This window comes from Polyodon spathula, chromosome 2 (genome assembly GCF_017654505.1).
Source record: "Polyodon spathula isolate WHYD16114869_AA chromosome 2, ASM1765450v1, whole genome shotgun sequence".
In the NCBI taxonomy this organism is placed as follows: Eukaryota; Metazoa; Chordata; class Actinopteri; order Acipenseriformes; family Polyodontidae; genus Polyodon; species Polyodon spathula.
In genome coordinates, this window is record NC_054535.1 from 102,353,969 (window position 1) to 102,373,708 (window position 19,740).

The 19,740-nt window shown below is 37.4% G+C and overlaps 1 protein-coding gene across 2 annotated transcripts in view; it reads left to right on the forward strand.

Moving 5' to 3' along the window:
• Positions 1 to 1,314: 1,314 nt before the first annotated feature.
• The window catches only part of LOC121306012 (cotranscriptional regulator FAM172A-like), a 170,044-nt gene continuing 151,618 nt past the window's right edge, over positions 1,315 to 19,740 (forward strand). For both annotated transcript variants that reach the window (XM_041237747.1, XM_041237748.1), the window contains exons 1-4: positions 1,315 to 1,396; positions 2,557 to 2,691; positions 3,307 to 3,408; positions 7,002 to 7,102. In XM_041237747.1, coding sequence (XP_041093681.1) covers positions 2,592 to 2,691; positions 3,307 to 3,408; positions 7,002 to 7,102 — 303 coding nt within the window. In that variant the 5' untranslated portion in view covers positions 1,315 to 1,396; positions 2,557 to 2,591. The remainder of the gene's footprint in view (positions 1,397 to 2,556; positions 2,692 to 3,306; positions 3,409 to 7,001; positions 7,103 to 19,740) is intronic.

Below are 19,740 nucleotides of genomic sequence, written 5' to 3' on the forward strand. Positions count from 1 at the left end.
AGTTTTGGGGTGGCTTATCTACTAAAAAACATTTTTTGGTCACATCAAGCTTGAGTCTGGTCATCAAAACCTGCAATTGTTTTTCAAAGGCAGTGTTTTGTGGACACTGTCAATCAGTAGCAATTTGTTTTAATATGGATTACGGAAGCTAAACAAATAGTGATCTAAACAAATCAAAGATACAACAGTGGTACATCTAAATACCTTATCTCTTTAGTTCTATGTTCACCTCATCCTTAAATAAACCACATCGCTGACCACCTCATCCTTAAATAAACCACATCACTGACCACCTCATCCTTAAATAAACCACATCACTGACCACCTCATCCTTAAATAAACCACATCACTGATCCTTAAATAAACCACATCACTGACCACCTCATCCTTAAATAAACCACATCACTGACCACCTCATCCCTAAATAAACCACATCACTGACCACCTCATCCTTAAATAAACCACATCACTGACCACCTCATCCTTAAATAAACCACATCACTGACCACCTCATCCCTAAATAAACCACATCACTGACCACCTCACCCCTAAACAAACCACTAAACATAAAATAAACTTAAACTGGAGCCTAAGATACAGTCCCGATAGAATTTGAAAAATAATTAATTAGAGCAAACAGAAAATAATTTAATTTGTGAAAATGGAATGTTATCATGCAATTTATAAATGCGCCTAAATATTGTGTGCACATTTTCTGTGGAGGAACTGTAAACTGAAAAAGAAAAATGAAATAAAGAAACACATATGAGGTAACCATTTTTAATACAATAATTAAAATTAAGTAATCTATTAAATGAACAAATTGCCCTCGGCCTACTTAAATGCAATAATAAACAAAGGTAATACCCCGATCATTTGTCGACTACTGGATGGTAATTTATCCCTTAAATCTTTACATTAAAACATAAGACTAGCTGTGATCCATATTTTTGTACGTGTCCCGAAACCTAGTTTAGCGCTGCCTGGAGCTGTGCAAAAGTGCCAGTCTTTCCTGGCTTGTTGAGTTGGCAACACAAGAGAGCGCCACATAGTGAGGTAATAAGTTAATTGCTACTTTCAGCAGATATAACGTTCACATACAAAGACAGTAGTAGTTCAATTCGGTGAAACTGCAGTATTTTGAATATCGTATTTGAACAGGTATAAATCACATTAGCCAGGGCCTCAGAACGCGAACGGCTACGTCTCCCTGGTTGCACAGCCAGCGCAGCCCATTCTACTGCTGTCAGATTACAAATGCAGCTTTTAAAGTGTCGGTTTCCATGGTGCCTCACAGTTCCGCTTCCGCTGTGACGCATGTCCTGTCAGATTTGTTACATTTTTGAGGAAGCTGTGGCAGCAAGATGTTTGTGTGTTCTACTCTCTAGTTACCGTGGTATGTGAGTTAAGCAAAATGCATGCGAGGAAATAGGCTTTTCTTCTTATAGTAATGTATTGCAAAGGCAGGATGGAAGAAAGTACAGCTACATATATTGCCAGGGGTCTAGAATCACAGGCTCCGATTGCACGTTCTCCGGTATAACAAGTATATTGGGAACAACAGCAGTGACTGTGGCCTGCAACAGGGGAGATTTCAAAGTGATACAAATCTAAAAGCTTATGAAAATAAATAATATCAGCTTGGCTGCAAAGGAGCTCTTAAAAAGGGGTGGTTGCCGAAAAATTGTGTATCGTGTTCACATGTTTAGTTACACTGTTTACAGACAGGTACAGCAACCCTCCTAATCCCGATGGAACAAGAGAAGTGTGCTCCTAGCTTGTATATTAAAAACATAGGACAGGCAACTACTAAATGAAGTACTGAAACACGTGTAATGTTATGCATATTGTGAAAATGTTTACCCTTGCTTAACCAGAATCATGCATAACTGAGCCGAGTCGTGTCATAAACAACATCCACACTGGATCAGGCTGGCAAAGTTAACCACTGTTTACATTAACATCAAAGCACTGAGGAGTACAAACTGACTACAAGTTACCTGTTTTTAACCCTTTTAAATTAAGCTGTCAATCATCCTTGTTTATTAGAATCATAATAAATATGACATGGGTCACAGGGAAGAAACGCGTAAACAAGACATGCAGTAAGCTTTGGACCGGAGTGCTTATTTTTCAAAAGTTTATTTTTTCCTCCGTTTTATAAAGACTGCTCACAACTTATATTTTCAATGCACGTATCAATTTTACAAGCACACTTTTCAAAAGGGTTAGTTTTTTAGGCATTTGAAAGTAGAATTATATAATCCATCCACACAATTCTAATGAGATTTTGAATCAAGTTTACCAAATGAGTTCTGAGGTTTATTTTACCACTGCATTATATTTACTTGTGTTTCAAGGTCCAAAATGTAATCCAACGTTTACAGCATTTAGTAACGAGGCAGCACCACCATTTGTATGTAATCTAAGTCTACATTAGAAATGCTTTGTTTTTTAAATCAGTGTATTTAAAGTTTATATTATTATTATTGTTGTTACTGTTTTTTTGATAGCATGGCTGTTGGATAACATGTTATTTCTCTACAATTGATTCAGGTTAGCCTGTGATAATTAGCAAGAGAGAAAGATCCATGCTTGTTAATCACCAGCACTCTATTTTATTCATTGTGTGGATTGAGATGGCACAGCTAGGAGGGCAAGAAGAACAGGAGAAAACCACAGCACTTAAAGGTAAGTGACTGCACATGTATATATCTGTGTTTGTACTGCTCACTATATACTGTATAAGGAAGAGGACACGTCTAAGAAGTGCATGTGTAACAGTTTGCTTCCGTATGAAAATGTGCTGTATTATATGTCTTTTCTCTTTTTGCTTGTAAAAGTTAGGCAGCCTCACAGGTCGGGACAGAAAACTATGTACTACAAGAAATGTACAGTGTTGTGTCAGAATAAATAAATACCCCTGTTGTTGTCCTTTTATTAACTCAATTTGTAGACCACTTTCTGAGTCAGTTTTAAAAATTCCACTTTGGAGACAGATGTTGGGAAAAACACTACAGTCTGAACCCTATACAAATACAAAGCTATAGGGTCAAAATCAGTACTTCAGTTTGTGGTTCACATTTCTAATTAATAGCTGTTCAATCTTGTACAAATTAAATGCCAAATGAAAATTAGGTGTATCATATTTGTATTTTCAGGCTTGTTCTTTGATGTCATATACATTTTTTAAACACTCTTTGAAAACGATAAAACGGAAACTAACAGTTTATTCTAATAAATGTGTACGTGTGTGTTTGTATTCCATACTGTTTCTGACAATCCTGCCTCTTATTTTATCTCTAGATTTGTTGTCTAGGATAGACCTGGATGAACTGATGAAGAAAGATGAACCCCCTTTTAACTTCCCTAATAACCTAGAGGAATTTGAGTATGCGTTCAATGAAAGTAAGTTGTTTTTGTGCACTCATTTTCTTTGTGTATTTGGGAACCCTCTGTACTTGCAGCTGGTTTTTAATCATGCTAAACTGATTGTGGCTCAAGCCCCATAGCTGTATTCTGTCTGCCATCCTGCCTACCAGTGACGTTTACAAGTGAGTCACTGTTATGGTTGGCTGTAGTGGGCAAACATGATAGGTGCTACCTAACTTGTGTACAATTCTGGTCAGTCCCAGTCAGGTGTGAACGTCTGAATTGCTGAACAGACTATTGCATTTTGATACAAAGAGTGTGGGTAGAGGTGTCTCTGGTTTGCCATTATCTCGGCTTGCAAAGTAAGTACTAGACTTGTATCGATAACAATCATCGAATTATTAATTGATTGGGACCCCACCATAACAAAAAGATAATATTTTAATGAAATCGAATATTCCACGTGTCTTGTATATATTAACTAACTGTCAAGAATGTAATCAGTGTTGTTGCTTTTAAAAGTTACTGAGAATATACGTGTGTGAACAAATACAGGATGATGATTCAGAGATCAAGAGTAACAGCTTTGTTAATTAGTTTTATACATATTATTTTGTTTTAAATCAGTCCCAAGCTACTCTTGAGTGAAACAATAACATCTAGCATTACTATGTTGTCACATGCCGCTGTTTCAGAAAGTTTTTTTTATTCTACCTTTAAGTTTTGAAGCAATGCACTAGATGCAACCTTTTTCGTTTTTGATTGCTGTTTGAGTTTAAATGCCAATGGATCATAGCGTAGCTCCACGTACATAATAATTTGCACCAGTGGAATGCAATATTATTGTATACGATCCGCTGCAGTAATTGTTGTAGTTTTTTCATTTTGACACTCGTGTTCACTCGCTTAACAATTATCAATTGAACTCTGTTAGGATACTAAACCCACCCCGGATGCCCATATCTACCAATCGATGAGCAGAGTAAAGAGTAGTTATTAGCTGCTGTTAATTGTTAATCAATAATCCTGTCCAGTTTTTTTTTTTTTTTTTTTTAATTGAAACAAGCTTATAATCACGTCAGGAACCTGGAACGATACACATAACTTAATTGGATTTAACTGCAGCATAACAGTACTCAAAATAGTCAGTTTTCACTGTGAAGAATGAATTTCACGATATGTGTCACATTTTTCACGGCTGTGGAATAGGTAGGGCCTGTGTAATATACTGTGTAGGTGTGAGCGAATCCACGTGGGTGAAACGCTTCTCTGAGCACTCCAGTAATGTGACGCATATTTGGTTGCGATATGGTATGTAGATTGATTAGGCCTATACATGTATGAACGAGATATTCACATATCTTAGTACAATGTGGGCAGTAAGTTAATTTATAATAAATCTACATACATGTATGAAAGAGATATTATACATATTCAAGTATGGAGACAAAATTGTCCACCTGAGCTGTCGCAAGATCCGTTGCAGGAAATGGTAGGCTGCCTCAATGTACTGTTTGGAAAAATGATAATATAGTTGTATTCTCTGAAGATCATGCAAATCTAAGTGGCTATGCAAAGTCATGTAAAGTTTTGATTAAAATATGAGAGCAAAATGCGAAATACATCTCTGCAACCGTGGCGCCCTGGAAGGGACTGCTGCTTTCGCTAGCAGAAGCTGAGCCACGTGATTCATAAGTTGAACGTGTGCCAACAGAAATAATAAAAAAAACAAAACAAAAAAAAAAAAAAAAAAAAACGAGAGATCGAATTATTTCCATGTGAATAGGCCGTAATGTTAATGTAGTTTTCAAACCTTGTGGGGTTGATTTTATTTTTTTTCCCTTGGTTTACCATTATGTTTACACAGGAAATTTGTCAGATTTTACACAAGACAAGGCAAAGACTAGTGAAGGCAGGAATATGAAAATTTGAGAGTGCTGTGTATTGAAATGCCAATGTATTTATCAAAAGTGTCTTGAAACGTCTGGATTTGTTTGAATGAGATTTTTATATCATGCTCTATACAAAGAGGAATTATTGTTCCTTTTAACTGTTACAGTGAGGGAGGTTTTATTTTTAATTTTTTTTTATTTTTAGCATTTTAACTCGATAATCGATGTTAACCTCAGGGTTCGAATTACAACACTAGTCGGTACATCGTATTACTTAGCATTTGAAGCCACTTACTCTAAGAAAATGTTTGGAACATCGAGGCTTGGTAATCATAATGAAAGGCACATGATATCTTCCAATACTGACAGTGATAAATAAAAAGAAGTGCAGCTGTTAGCAGGTATTTGTGAGCTGTAATTAGAGCTACAGTAATCACCCCAGGTTGATTTGAAAAAAGGGAGGGGGGTATTTGGTGTTATGTCTTCATTTGCATTCAAAGCTGATGATTCTATCACACTAGCCTTCAGCTTTTTATTGCTAGAAATCCAAGGTTATGTACATCTAATTACACACACAACATAAAAAATAGAACAGTGCACTAATTATTGAGAAAAAAAAAAGTTAGGAAAGCCAGTTCCTCAGAGAGGTTGTGTTGCAAAGGCAATGGAGCTGAACTTTCTTTGCATGTTCAGTTTTATAATCATTTAAACTTTCTTCTGTTAGGCATTGGGGTTTTAAAGATTTAAGTTTTATCTCCCATGAATGCATAATTTATTTCTTTATTTAGGAGTACAAAAAAAATGTACCCATTTTTTAAACTAATTTGATTGCAACACTGATGATATCACCAAGATTAACACCACACTTTTTAATTTTTTTTTTTTGTCAGGGGAAAATGTAATTTTTGTAAATTCAGTCATTAATAAGAGGTGAGATACCGAAAGTAAAGGTTTGGTGCTGTGCTTTTCTGATTTCCCAGTTCCTGGAAACAAGGGAAGGACATCCCAAAGTGTAAACAAATATTAGAGAGGTCTGTAAACTGAATGAAGTTGCAACATGGAGAAACAATGTTCACAAATAGGGCAGCTGTCTAATTTTTCTAGGCGTTTTTAATGGGTGTATTTTTAATGCGTGGGCCACAAAAGTAACATCCATCCTAGTGCCTCACTACAGCAGGCCCCAAGTCTGTCCATGGTGCAATTCTGCACTTCAAGAAGTTTCCAACAAACGTTTGAACAGAGGTTTCCCGAGATGTTCAATAGGTAACAACGTGATGTTCACAAGACCATTTCCATGCAATTGCAGAGTACTTACCAAGTAAGAGCAGGAATCATTGGTAATTGGTCATTCAAGCCATTGCAGTGTAATTAGAATGCTATTCATGTAGTGTAAAGCGCTACCAATTATTATTGTTTCATTGGTATCTCTGTAAAAAAAAAAAAAATGCTTTGAAAGACAGTTATTTACTACAGCAATTACTATGTGTAATGATGACTGCACCATGAACTGACCTGCAAATACAACCAATCAATAATGCAGAAATACAGAAAACAGTGGTGTTGCTGAAGATAAGAGTACTTGTGGTAAAGTGAAGTAATGCTGCTTCTAGAATGAAATGAAGTGATTTTGTTGTTGTATCTGTTAGTTTTGTGCTGATGGAACAGATACAGTATCTGATATGTTTCATAGTCTATATAAAAAATTGAATTGTGTTTGTATTTATTTTTTTTATTTAGAGGGACAGTTGAGGCATATAAAAACTGGAGAGCCTTTTGTTTTCAATTATCGGGAGGACTTGCACAGATGGAACCAAAAGCGTTATGAAGCACTCGGAGAGGTAAACCTATCTTTAAATATTTATACAAAATAATTCTTCTATTCCACAGTAAACCTTTTAGTGGTTTTGAAAGCTAGTGCATGTGTTTGCGCTGCTACATGGAAATGGCTTTGATGCTCAAGCACTGTGGCAACACGAAATGCATCTTAGGGTCATTAGTCACAAAACAGCACTAAAATACGGAACAGAGGCGTCAGTCAAGTGAATACATTTCCCAATACCCTTTGAAATTAGCTGTTTGATTTAGTTTTATTCAAAATGTTCTTCCCTGCGGGGACTCCAAAATAATTTGCACCAACATGAAATTATAAGAAGTAATTTTCAATAAGCGATTGTTAAATTTGTCTGGGACCATGTAGAAAATTCGTAGTATCACGAAATGTGTCTAATCCTCATCCGCTTTAATGAGAATTGACTGCATATATGTGCGTATATAACAGCCTTCAAAGTGGACCAGTCAGGTGTTATCATAATAGCATTGTTTTAACTAGCAGCCTTAGGCCGTGTGAATTGAGTGTCTGTGTTGTGTATTCCAATCTCTTAAATCTGTATTCCATGTTCTCTGGGAGCCTGGGGCCCATAGAAGCCAGCACACTTGGACAAGGCTTACTGCTAGACTGGCTTGTCCAGCTTCTTCATATTCATATGTTTACCCTGTTGCAGTATTGATACAGCATTTTGTATAGCACATTTAAAATACAAATATGTTCTTATTTAGTAGTGTTCAAAAGTTTGGAAACAGCAAATGATTTAATATTAGTGAAGTATTATTATTATTATTATTGTCAGGTACTGTTTTGGATTTATTTTAATGTAGGTTGGCATGGACGAGGTTTGTGTTTCATCTCTGCCAAGCAGATATCTCGAAAGAATGCATAGTCGGCAGCTGATGATTTATTGACAGAGTGGCTGTTCACCACGCATATGAGAAACCCTGTGGAGAATGTGGTCGAGGGATAAACTAGGTAATTGATAGCCAGTTAATCCCTCGACCACGATATAAAAATCAGCAGCTTTTGCTGACCTTGGTTGGGGTTGAGAACTCCAAAATACTGCAGTTTCACTTGTTGTTAAGAAGAGAAGAGTGTCTGTCTGTTTTGGTCACCGTGCCGCTTTGTTTTGTGTGCAGTGTTTGTTTAAATGTTTTATTTATTATTTAATAAATACGCGTTCAGCGCTTCAACCCGCAGTACTTGTCTGTCTCTTCCTGGTCTGTGATGTCACCACCAAGCCATCCTGCCATATATTGTATGGTGTCGTGCGTGGGATAACAACGCCTCCATGTACACAGGCCAGAAGAGGTACTACGAGCACAATTTTTACTTGTAATTATTTTGAGAATTTTGAAGAACAAAAAGAAAGAAAATGGACTAGGGGAATGGACTGGAGATGATGGGAGGTGGTCAGTGGTGCCTGCATTTTGCAGAATGCGGGCACTGCACCGGGTGCTGCCCCTTTCAGGGTGGAACGGAGGAGCCACCTGCCCTGAAGAGGAAGATGGCGAGAAAGAAAAGAGGGCAGGACAAGTGCGTGGAGGAGCAGCAGCGCCTGTTGGAGGCAAAAGAAAGAAGGAAGCCATCTCCAGTGGCCATAAGGCAGGAGCCCAAGAGTCCAGTACCCAAAGGGGGGGAGCCTGAGCATCCAGCTCCCCTGGGAGAAGTGCTGCTTCCGATCAGGAGTACTCTGCGCCACCAGCCCCTAAGCTGAAGGCGGGCATCTCTGCTTTCTACGCTTCAGGGGAAAAGGGAAAATAAATGTCTTCATCAGGTACCTTGATGGTCGGGAATGGTGCCTCATCTGTGGAGAGCTTAGGCATGGGTCAGTGGACTCCCCCCTTCTGGATGAAGGGGAGGAGCCAGCACTGCCACTACCGGCGTTGCCGTTACCTTCTGATGGGTCAGTCCCTGCTGTCACCTCCCGAGGGTCAGCTCCTGCTGTCGTCTGCAAATGGTCAGCTAATGCCCTGTCCTTCACCGCCTGGGGATGCCAAGCCTACATCGCCACACCGGCACTGCCCGTGGATGTCTGTTAATTTTTGGACCGTGGCTGTTGGCAGGGCCGAGGTTTGCGTTTGGTCTCTGCCAAACAAATATCTCATTATGTGGCACTCTCACGATTTATTGACAAATTGGCTGTCAATCGCGCATATGGTATATGACCACATGCAGAATGTGGTCGAGGCATAAACTAGGTAAGTGATAGCTAGTTAATCCCTTGACCACGATATAAAAACCAGGTGCTTTTGCTGACCATGTTTGGGGTTGTTCAGAGGAGGAATGTAACAAGTAAGAACTGAAAATATAAGAAATAACAATTGCTGTGCATGTTGGTTTTACACCAGCACGATACTTAAGAAGAGATTGTTTGTTTTGGCCACCGTACCGTTTTGGTTCGTGTGCAGTATTTGTTTTTTGTTTAAACGTTTTATTTATTATTTAATAAATACATGCTCAACGCACAGTACTTGTCTGCCTCTTCCTGGTATGTGACGTCACAACCAAGCTATCCTCCCATATATAGTGTCGTCCGTGGGATAACAGCGCCTCGACGTACGCAGGCCATGAACAGTCATTCAGTATCCACTATATATAAACAGGAGGCAAGGGTCCAACATGGGATGTTTCTGCTTGGACTCGTCAGATGGCTGAACAGTAGTGCTGACTGGAGTGTGATGAGCGCAACTAGCCACAAAGGCCAATGCAGAGCTCCTTGTGGTCCCTAGCCAAGACTGGCAACTAGGAGCGAGTGGGCTTGGAACCACACTTGTATGCCTCATCCTGCACTCCAAACGACAGTGCCTTTCAAGTGAGCCACTACAAATCCCACATGACCATTACACGCTGATGGAAATCAGTGCAGAGCAAGGGAGAGATGTGAAAGCTGTCAAATAGATGTCCATGCTATATTAAGATCATTTAAATACAGCCAAAGCTAAAATCCACTGAAGCATTCAGACATTCTGTATATGTTCACTGCCATCTCTGAAGTATTTAATGAAGTGCTTGAAACAATCTCCCAAGTCCCATTATATGGGTCACATTAACCCTTCTGTCGGTTTAGTAGCAACCAAAGTCCACCTGATGGCATTTAGACAAAAAGGAGCTCACTTGGAACCAGAGTCACTTAACACGATCTTTGCTAAATGCATGTTTTTTTTTATTCCATCATAGCGATTCAGTTGTTTTATTCTAAATGCAACAGTGGGTGGATGTACATCCAACTTAGCCAACATGATATTTCTGTGATGTTACTGTTGAAAACAAAGAGCACGCAAAAGAAGACAATAACCAAATGTTATTTTAAAGGTTATGAGAGGTGATCAAAAACTTCCCTTAATTAAACAACAGGGCTTTTATCCGCTCATATTGCAGGATAGGTATAGAATGCCAAATAAAAAGATGTCAAGTCGGTTTTTAATACCAGTTTGGCATCTTTCAGTATTACAGTACATAACAGTGGAAAAGGTTCATAACGTGTTCCGGCTGTGCGCTTTTTAACAGAGCATTTAAACTCTTTAGATTTGATTTTTGGGCTATAAAAACAGATTTGTGCCTCCCATTGAAAGACAAACAACCAAAGACAACTTGGAAAGCAGCATGAAAGCCAGACTGGCAGCAATGTTGTGGCCAATGTTTTGAAAATAAGTTTTATTTGCTGTTAGAATATTTTTTAATTTTGTGTGTCTCTGCAAATCGTGGGCTCACGTGAGAAGTGGTCTCTGTTTTGAAAATATGGAGTTGTTAAATGTCACGCAGGGGGCATGTCTCTGTAGCACATTTGCACAGGCTTTTTGCCAGCTTTATTTGGCTATGCTAGACCACACTCCTCAATCTTACAAAATGTTATTTTACAGATACATTTTGTGCTTTCCCATCTATTTAAAAACAAAAATAAAAAAAAATAAATAAAATAAAAGACAGTTCTGTTTCTTCATTTTGGATGTTTTTTGTACCTTTAGCCATTATTTTGATCCTTTCCTGTAGCAAATAGCTCATTCATTTTATTCAGTGGATTTATGTTTATTATGTTTAGTTTTAGCAGTGTTTACAGGTTACTGGCATATTATATGCACTTTCCTTATTTTCCACTGTTCTGTTCAGAATATGTCTGTTCTTTTAGAATATAGCCCTGCTTGTTTTGTAGATGTTACTGTATCTTTTTTTTTTTACTAGAAATACCATTTATGTGAATTTACAACGTGTGACACATACACACGTATGTACGCGCATGCATGCGCGTCATGTGTGATATATATATATATATATATATTATATACATATTATTACATGTACAAATACACATACAGTGCTCTGCCTTTAACAATGTAGTTGGGAGCCATACTTTATAGCGAGAATACTAGTGTTAGTGTAATGGCATTACTTTTACTACAATGTTTATTCTCCCCCAGTTTCTTTTAGTGATTCTATGTGTATATTATTAATCCTATTGTATATTGTGTTCCTCCGCTTGTGGTAACTTATACATAAACCACATGTGACAGGAGAAACAGTGTTCCTGGTTAGATGATGTGTGCAAAGCAGGAGCTGTTTAACTCATGTGTAACTCAAGGTGAGAATGTGTGAGCAGCTTACTAAATATTTTCTCCATGTCGTGGTTGACCAAGCATTTAATGCATGTGTTAAGGTTCACATAAATGATGGATATAATGGGCAGAGCACCTCCCCTATGTGCACTTGAGCTGGAAGGACCCTGTACTGAGCTTCTTCACTGCACCGGGCAGAGCAAGTAGAGAACTGTGCTTCCCTGACATGGAGTGTAGGGAAAACATTGATTCTGAAATGATGTACTGCATGATGAAGAAATAAAGGCAAAACAATCTCTCAGAAACAGGACATTATTAAAATATGACATATTACAGAAACATTGCGCTGAGAACACGCAACACATTTCTGTTTGCAATTGTGTAGCACCACACAGTGACAAGTGTATGTTCAAATAAGTATCCAAAGTGTATTGCATTGTATTTTTTCCCCTCGCTAGTCACTGAAATGTGAAATGAGTCTTTTGAGAGCAGCTGACTGAGTGCGTATTAACAGGTTGTGTGTCAGTGTTTCCACTAACACGGCTCTATTGTACGGTATTGTGCGTATAATCACATTATCAATAGTATATATTGACTCGGAACTAAACAGTGTGCACATCTAATTGTGATTGTCCCCATTCGACTAGGTTTAGAGAACCGTTATCCACAGGCAGAAAACTCTGCTATGGAAAAAGAATCCTGTTATTACTGAAAGCTTTTAAAATGTCAGGAAGGCCGGATGGGGCCTTTGTGGTTCTTTGCTAAATGTTTGATAGATGAAAAAGATGGTTTATGGTGTTTTTATTTAGAGGTTTTATTTGTTTGTCACAGTTCTCACTAATGAACTGGCTGTTGAGAACTCATGCAAAATGTGCAGTTTGTAGCAGATGTGTGTTTTCTACTGTACACTATACTGTATCTGGTATACGAAGTTAAAGACGGGTCTCAGTTTGTATGATGAAAAATCCTTAGAATCAAACTGCTCCGAAGACACTAAAAAGTATTAATCAGAAAAGGGAATTTTATTCCCATTAATTGATACTGGTAGAAAATATTGAGGACAGTTCTACTGTATGAACATCAAAACATCAACGGAGAATGTTGTTTTTAACCCTTTAAAATGTAGAATGGGCTTATGATTTAGTATGCAGCTGCATTGAAAAAAGAAACTGGTCTAACTCTATTCTAAGGCCCCTACCCACCGGATATGATAAGCAAATGTGTCGTACGACACACCACACCACGACAACAAAAGTAAAACATGTCTTTTTGATACGTGCCGTTCACAGCGCGTGAGATGCGATGGGCGACACTGAAGCGATGCAAAGAAAATAGGATTCTAATTTTTGCGATTTTGTTGCACGGCAGCTAGAGAACTGACCAATGAGTACGTTTTCAGTAAACAGTGGCGATAGAAAAGGTAATTCTTGCAGCATCAAAAATACCTGGAGCTGTACAATAAGGGACACAAAAATTATAAGGACACGGCAATGAGGGAGAACAGCTGGCAGTCCATTTTCAGAGAACTGGATATAGCTGGTGTGTTACTGAAATAAGTATTCTGAAAAGCTATTAAGTATTCTACATTTATATTAACTGTATAAAAGGACTATCATACGTGTGATTTTTTTCCAGCTGATTGTACAATCGGAGCAGTGTCACCTATCACATCGCGCACGCCTGTCACCACTAGTGTGAAAGGTAGTGTTGCAGTAAAAACACCTTTTTATCACAGGGCAAAATGCATCACATCCAGTGTGTGGAGGGAGACTTTTACCGTCACGTTGAAGGAAATATGATTTTCTTTTAATCATGCTGATCAATCATTTTATCCCACTTTGTTTTTATACTTAACGAATTCCTGCTAATGAATTCATCTAATTGAGTTGATGATACTTTGAAGTTCAAAGAGAGTGTTACTTTTTTTGAGATTTTCTTCTGAAAATGTTTATCCAGGATTGGTCCTTGAGATTCAGCCTCCCTCTTTTTCTCTGCTGGTGGTGTTCTGACTGAAACAGCTGTATTGTCAACCGTTCTGCCAATCAAGTCAGAAAATATAAATGACAGAAAAAACAACAATAACTTGCATTTATCTTTATTCTCCCTGCAGGGTTGTGTATGCTAGTAGGTCTGTGTGGACAGATTGCGTGGGATGTTACTACCTCCTTCCTCCTGGGACCCACTTGCAAATAAAAAGTTACACCTCAGGAGGATAATACTGTTGAGAGAAAGTTGAATAAATATATCACAAAATACAGCAACTAATTACTGTACCTTAAAGGGACTTTTTAGCATCTACGTTTTCATAATACAGTATTACATGTCTTGAGGCCCTTCATTGGCAGGGGCGTGTTTTGCACATATAGTGCATTGTGGAGCATGGCAAAGTATGTCAAGAAAAACTACAGACAGTCTTTAAGGCAATTACAAAACTTGGTTGCTTAATAATGTACCTAAGGTTGCAGACATGTCAGGTGATTGCAACAGGGAGACATGATTCAAACTTGCCAGCAATGTATACATTATTGATTTTCTAATCTGAATGATTATTAATATTTAGCTAAATCAAAACGCTTACACATTCAAACTTGACCGCTTTAGTCATACATACTAGATACAATTTTAATACAAACAGCAACAAAACTTAATGTACTGAACTGCAAAGATAACGTTTTTACACATGAGAAGGTTGATACTGCAGTAGTCAAGCCAGTCCATGTTATTCTTGATATACTGCAAATTAAATACACGGAGTACAGCAGTTTTCTCATTATATAAACTAATAACATGATTCGTACTCACAAGCAACTTTTAAATTGTAAAATTCCACAAGTGTCTTCAATATGCATGGTTTGAGTGTTGAATTCTAGTACAGTGTACGCCAATTACAAAGGAGTTAGAAGAATAAATCTCTACCTGTATTATGTTAATCTGGACAGTTATTACTATCCTCTCTCTAGTTTGTACTTTTATCTTTTCTTTTGCTGGGAAGAAGGTCATTATGTTTTTTGCTGTAATTGATACTTTGCGTAGTAACGATAATTTATTGCATTCAAAACTTTCTTTTGCAGAGCAAATATTGTTTTATTAAACTAGAACTGTGATATTGTAGGAACAGTGTAACAAAAAGTCAAGGACACAGTTTGATTGTAATTTTTATTTAACAGATTTACAAAAACACTTGGAACGAGAGATACAGTGCTGTCCAGTTTCCTTTCAGAAAGCCTTATGAGCAGTGTGAAATACTAAAATGTAGAATGCAAAAGCAAATCTTGTAGTTAATGTAAACTAGGATATCTTTTCTTGACATATTTAAACTTAAAGTATGTTTTCTATGTAATATTAATACAAGATTATGTAACCCAATTTCAAAGATGTAAACAATTTCAAGTTTTTTTTTAATCACCTTGAGTGTCCAGTATATGGGGCTATTTTAATCATTGCTCATTATTTGATTTAAGCTAAGATGAAATTTGTACAATGTATAATTTCACTTTAGTAATTCCAGCAGCACAGTGGTGTTATCCACAGTCTATCCCACTGTGTATGTTAATGGAGGATCTTGTATTACTGTAGAACGCAGGTAAAACCTGTCTTTTCTTAGAGTTTTCACACTGGCGATATTTGCAGATTTACTGATACTAGTTGCAGTTTCTGTACTTTATAAACTGTTGGCAGTTTGTACACAATTTGTATAAAAGAAATAAAACAGTGGTATAAAACTAAGAAATCTGACCCTTTCCAGTTGTATATTATTTATGTTGAGGGCCAGTCTCCATATTCTTGAATTCAGTGCTCAGCTGGTAGGCTACACATGCTAAACAGTGTGCAGTTGTAACCAGACCTGTAATAATAACAGTAGAGTAACCTCTGTGAAGCATGTTATGTGTGCAGTGTGTACTCTGATTGAATAATGCAGGTATTCTGTAAAGCTTGGAGTTGTGTATAGTTCAGCTTGAATACAATTGTCAATGTGAACCCTAAGGGAGCCCATATAGTCTAATAAAAATGTAATGCTTGCATTGGTTTCAGTCAGGCAATCTTCATTTGCAGATGTAAGACCTGTTGTAACTGTGTTGTTTGAGAAGACATGGAAATCGTGAGCTACACATTGGAGAGATAATGTCTGATGCGCATCATTGAGCCCTGTCTTGTTCCTTGGAGGGAGGGAGGGAGGGGGGGGGGTGGGTTCATCAAAGTGACATGACAGTACTTGTAGGGTTCAGAGCTGGTGTAATTATTACTGTTAGTGATATTTTGCATAGATAGGTGACGAGTGTCTGATCTAAGTACATTCGGCTGTTAATAAATGAAGATTTTTTTGCATCTGTGGAAGGACAAACCAAGATTATTTTAATGAAGTTAGAGCAAGGCAGATTTTTTTTTCTTTCTTTCTGACGAGTGCCAGCATGTTTCGCCACGTACAATGGCATTTGTGTTGAAAGAAACAATTTAGCTGGTCTGTCACCTTTCTTTTTTTTTTTTTTTTTGTATGTGGATCTGACACATCTAGCTTTTGTGGCATGTGCATATTTAAAGTCCAGAAGTTTAATTAAGGTGGATCTCATCTTGCAAAAGAGCTAATGATGGAACTGCGATCCTCCGACTTTATTGATGGAAATTAAATTGACAAAGGACGTTGGCCAATGCAGCGTTCATTTATTCGGTTTCACCGGGTTTGGTTTCCTAACTCAGTAATGTGTTGCAACCAAAAGTTAATTGCGTATTTTTGGGGGGTGTTCTTCTTTTATGTTTTTTTTTTTTTTTTTTTTTAAACTGTTCACTGCCATGTAACTGCTTGAAGAAATAACTGTTCCACAAGAAATCCCAAACTTCACCCCTCTACCTTTTAGGGTTACTGAGACAAGCATTGGCACCCTGCCATTTTCAGTATCAGGGGAAGAAATGACTTTGACACTGGAAATGAAGCCTGCAGTTGACCAACTGAAATAGTTTTCCCTAAGGGTGAGATCATTGAGATTCCCAACGGTGAAACTGAGAAGTGAACAAGGTGGAGATAAAGAGTCTTTAAACACCAAGTCATGCCTGTTTTGTTTGTTTCCATTGTAGGTGTTGTCTTAGTTGCAAGCAACAACAATTTTTTAATGTATTATATTTCAAGTGTTAATTAAAAACAAAACAAATAAATAAATAAAAAAGAGCTTGAGCCACAAGGTGTTTGAAGGCTCCAAAGATGAAACATTGCGCAGTGGTGTTGGGTGGGGGTTGTCTTCCCTGGGGATGTTCACCAGGTTAATTCATTTGGACTAGCGTCTGGTAATCGGTCACCAAGATTATTACATTTGTTTTTTAGATGAATACCCCTACAGTTCCCTTACCCATCCACCCAAAGTGGTCAGGTGCCGTCCCATGAACATGGTATATTTGTTATACTGATAAGTCACATTAGTCTAATGACAAATCCAAGCTGTTTGTTGTAATGGATCTTTCCATGTACACAGGAGTTTGATCATTAGAATGTCTTGGGCTTGCCGGTAGCTCTGATATTGTTGACCAAACATTACAAACCCATGTTTCATCCATGCATTAAACTATAGAATACAGAAGTGCAGTGTTGAGTTTAGTATCCCTAAAAGAGGGGACTTCAGACAGCTGTAAGGCTGGCCACACATACTGGATTCATTTTATTGTAAGGGTCCTAACCCTAACCCACACCTGCAGCAATGTCACTTGCAGAGATATATAAACATGCAGACGACTGATTATAACATTCAGAGTTGTGTTAAAAACAAATTAAACACGTCAAACACTCCTGAGAGTTTATTGTAATCAGAGGGTGCTCAGAACGCGAAGGAGCTGTGATCCGAGTCACTGTTGGAATTGTAATTGAAGACCATGTAGACACGGAAAATATAAGGGCAGAGCTTTTTAACTTTTCCTGAAAGGAATGAATTCATGCAATCACCAAATTGTTTTTATCACCTAATCACGCTATCAAGAGCACGACTTTAACTGGATGGATATAATCAAAGAAAATGTTTTAAGCAAGATGTGGAGTCTTAATGTCTGACTTATACTATTACTCTGGTAAGATTTTCAGACATATAGGGAAAGGCCAACATTTTAGTACAGATGTACAGGAAATTTAAGGAACATTGATATGCAGTTTAAAAATGTACAATGTACAGCCACCAGGGGAAAATAAAATAAATACAATGGTCCCCTTGAAATGTGTTTCTGTGATTGTGCTTTTTAAAGCAGTCAGATCCTCTGAGGTGTGACCAACATCCTTTATTTTTAAAACAGCGTACAAGTTATATATCAATAATTTACTCATAGCATTCACTAGTGTTTTCCACTGTTATATCAACTTGTTATTAATACAGCTTAGTTTGGGGGAGAAGAAACCAAGCTTGTCATTTAGCAATCTTTAATTCACATTGATCAGAATCTTCAAAAACTTGTGATCACAGCAACTCAAAGTAAACTATACATGAGCAGCTAATATGAAGTGTTCTAGTAGCTAATCCATCACATTTACCCAGTGTTTCTCAACAGGGGGGGTGACAACTGTAATTTATTTATAAAGTAATTTTTTTCTTTCTTTTTTTTTTTTTTTTTTTTTTTAAATGTGCACGTGTACCAGGTAAGTAAGTTCATTCTATGGTAGTATTAATCAGGTTGATTCAGTGACTATATATTGGGGGGGAAATGTACAGAAAATATCTTAAGTAGAATAATATGTTTGCACATAATATATATATATATATATATATATATATATAATATATATATATATAGATATATATATGATATATATATCGGTATTTTAATTGAATTATCCATCTTTCAAGTTCTTTGGTCACACCTAGTGTGGTCATGATGTGTCCATTAAAAACATGCATGTCAAGTTTGCCCAAAGTGTGGTGAGGAATGTCAAGTGCTCCCCATGGACACCCTTGAAAAGAAATGTTCCATCCTGGACTGAAACGAAACATTATATATCAAGGAGAAGAGAACAAGCATGCTGTAGACATGTGATGCAAATAAATGTCTCTTACAGTGGCATACATTAGAAAGAAATCTAGTATTTATGAAGTAAACTGATTTCATGTACTGTATCTCCTTCCCTTCATCTAAGTGTGCTTAAAAAAAAAAGAAACGCTCCCTGGTTGTCTTTTCAAACTAGAATCTAATGGAGACAAACATGCCTGACATTATTGAGTACGTTTAGCCTGATAAAGTTCATCCTAAATCCACTATAACTATTAGCCTGATAAGGCTCGCCTCAATTAATCATCTCTGTTTAGGCTGGTAGTGTTAAGGTCAGGGCTTTAGTAACCTCGCACCATGCAGATGATCCTCTTATCATTTGAGAAACAGTTGACTGGACCAACCTTGGTTGCATTAATCATTACAGATTAGACCAACAGTGTGGGAGGTCTTGATTTGGTCTTGTTACAGCCCTTGTTTCAAGAAGACTTTCTATTGAAGTATACAAATAGATCAGCTTGCTTATGTTTGATTCTATATTGAGCACTTGCTAGAATGGTGCTAGCTGCTTATCTCATTCCCACCCAAGTGTGAGGACTGCTGCTTTCAGATCAGAACAGAGTCAACTGTCAGCGCAGAATTTTTTCAGCATTATTTAATAAGGGTTATTTTAGACCCTTGATTTCGGTAACTATCTTACTTTCTTCTCCGACTCGACAAAGTTTTGTTTTTACTTTAATTCTCCTGAGTTTGAGATCCGTTACAGCACAATTTGCTTTAAACACATTTCTTTATTAATTTAAGAATTGCTCCCTCGAGACCACAGATTTCTTGGCTGTCCTTTGTTGGATGAGAAATTTTAAGAAATCCTGATGGGAACAGTTGTTAATATTTGATTTCTTCATATCTGTGCAGTATGTATATCTTAAATAGATTGCTTTACACGAGGAATTTTAATCCCTTAAGACATGATTGTATTATGTCATAGTTTGTTGCTATTTTTGCTATATAAGAAATGTTGTTGTCGCTTTATCGGGACACCTTGGGAGATGTAAAAATATCTAGAATAAGCAGCTGTCCCAGTTAAACAAGAGGACCTTAGTCACACTTTCATAAGTTATGACATGTACAAGAGGGGAAG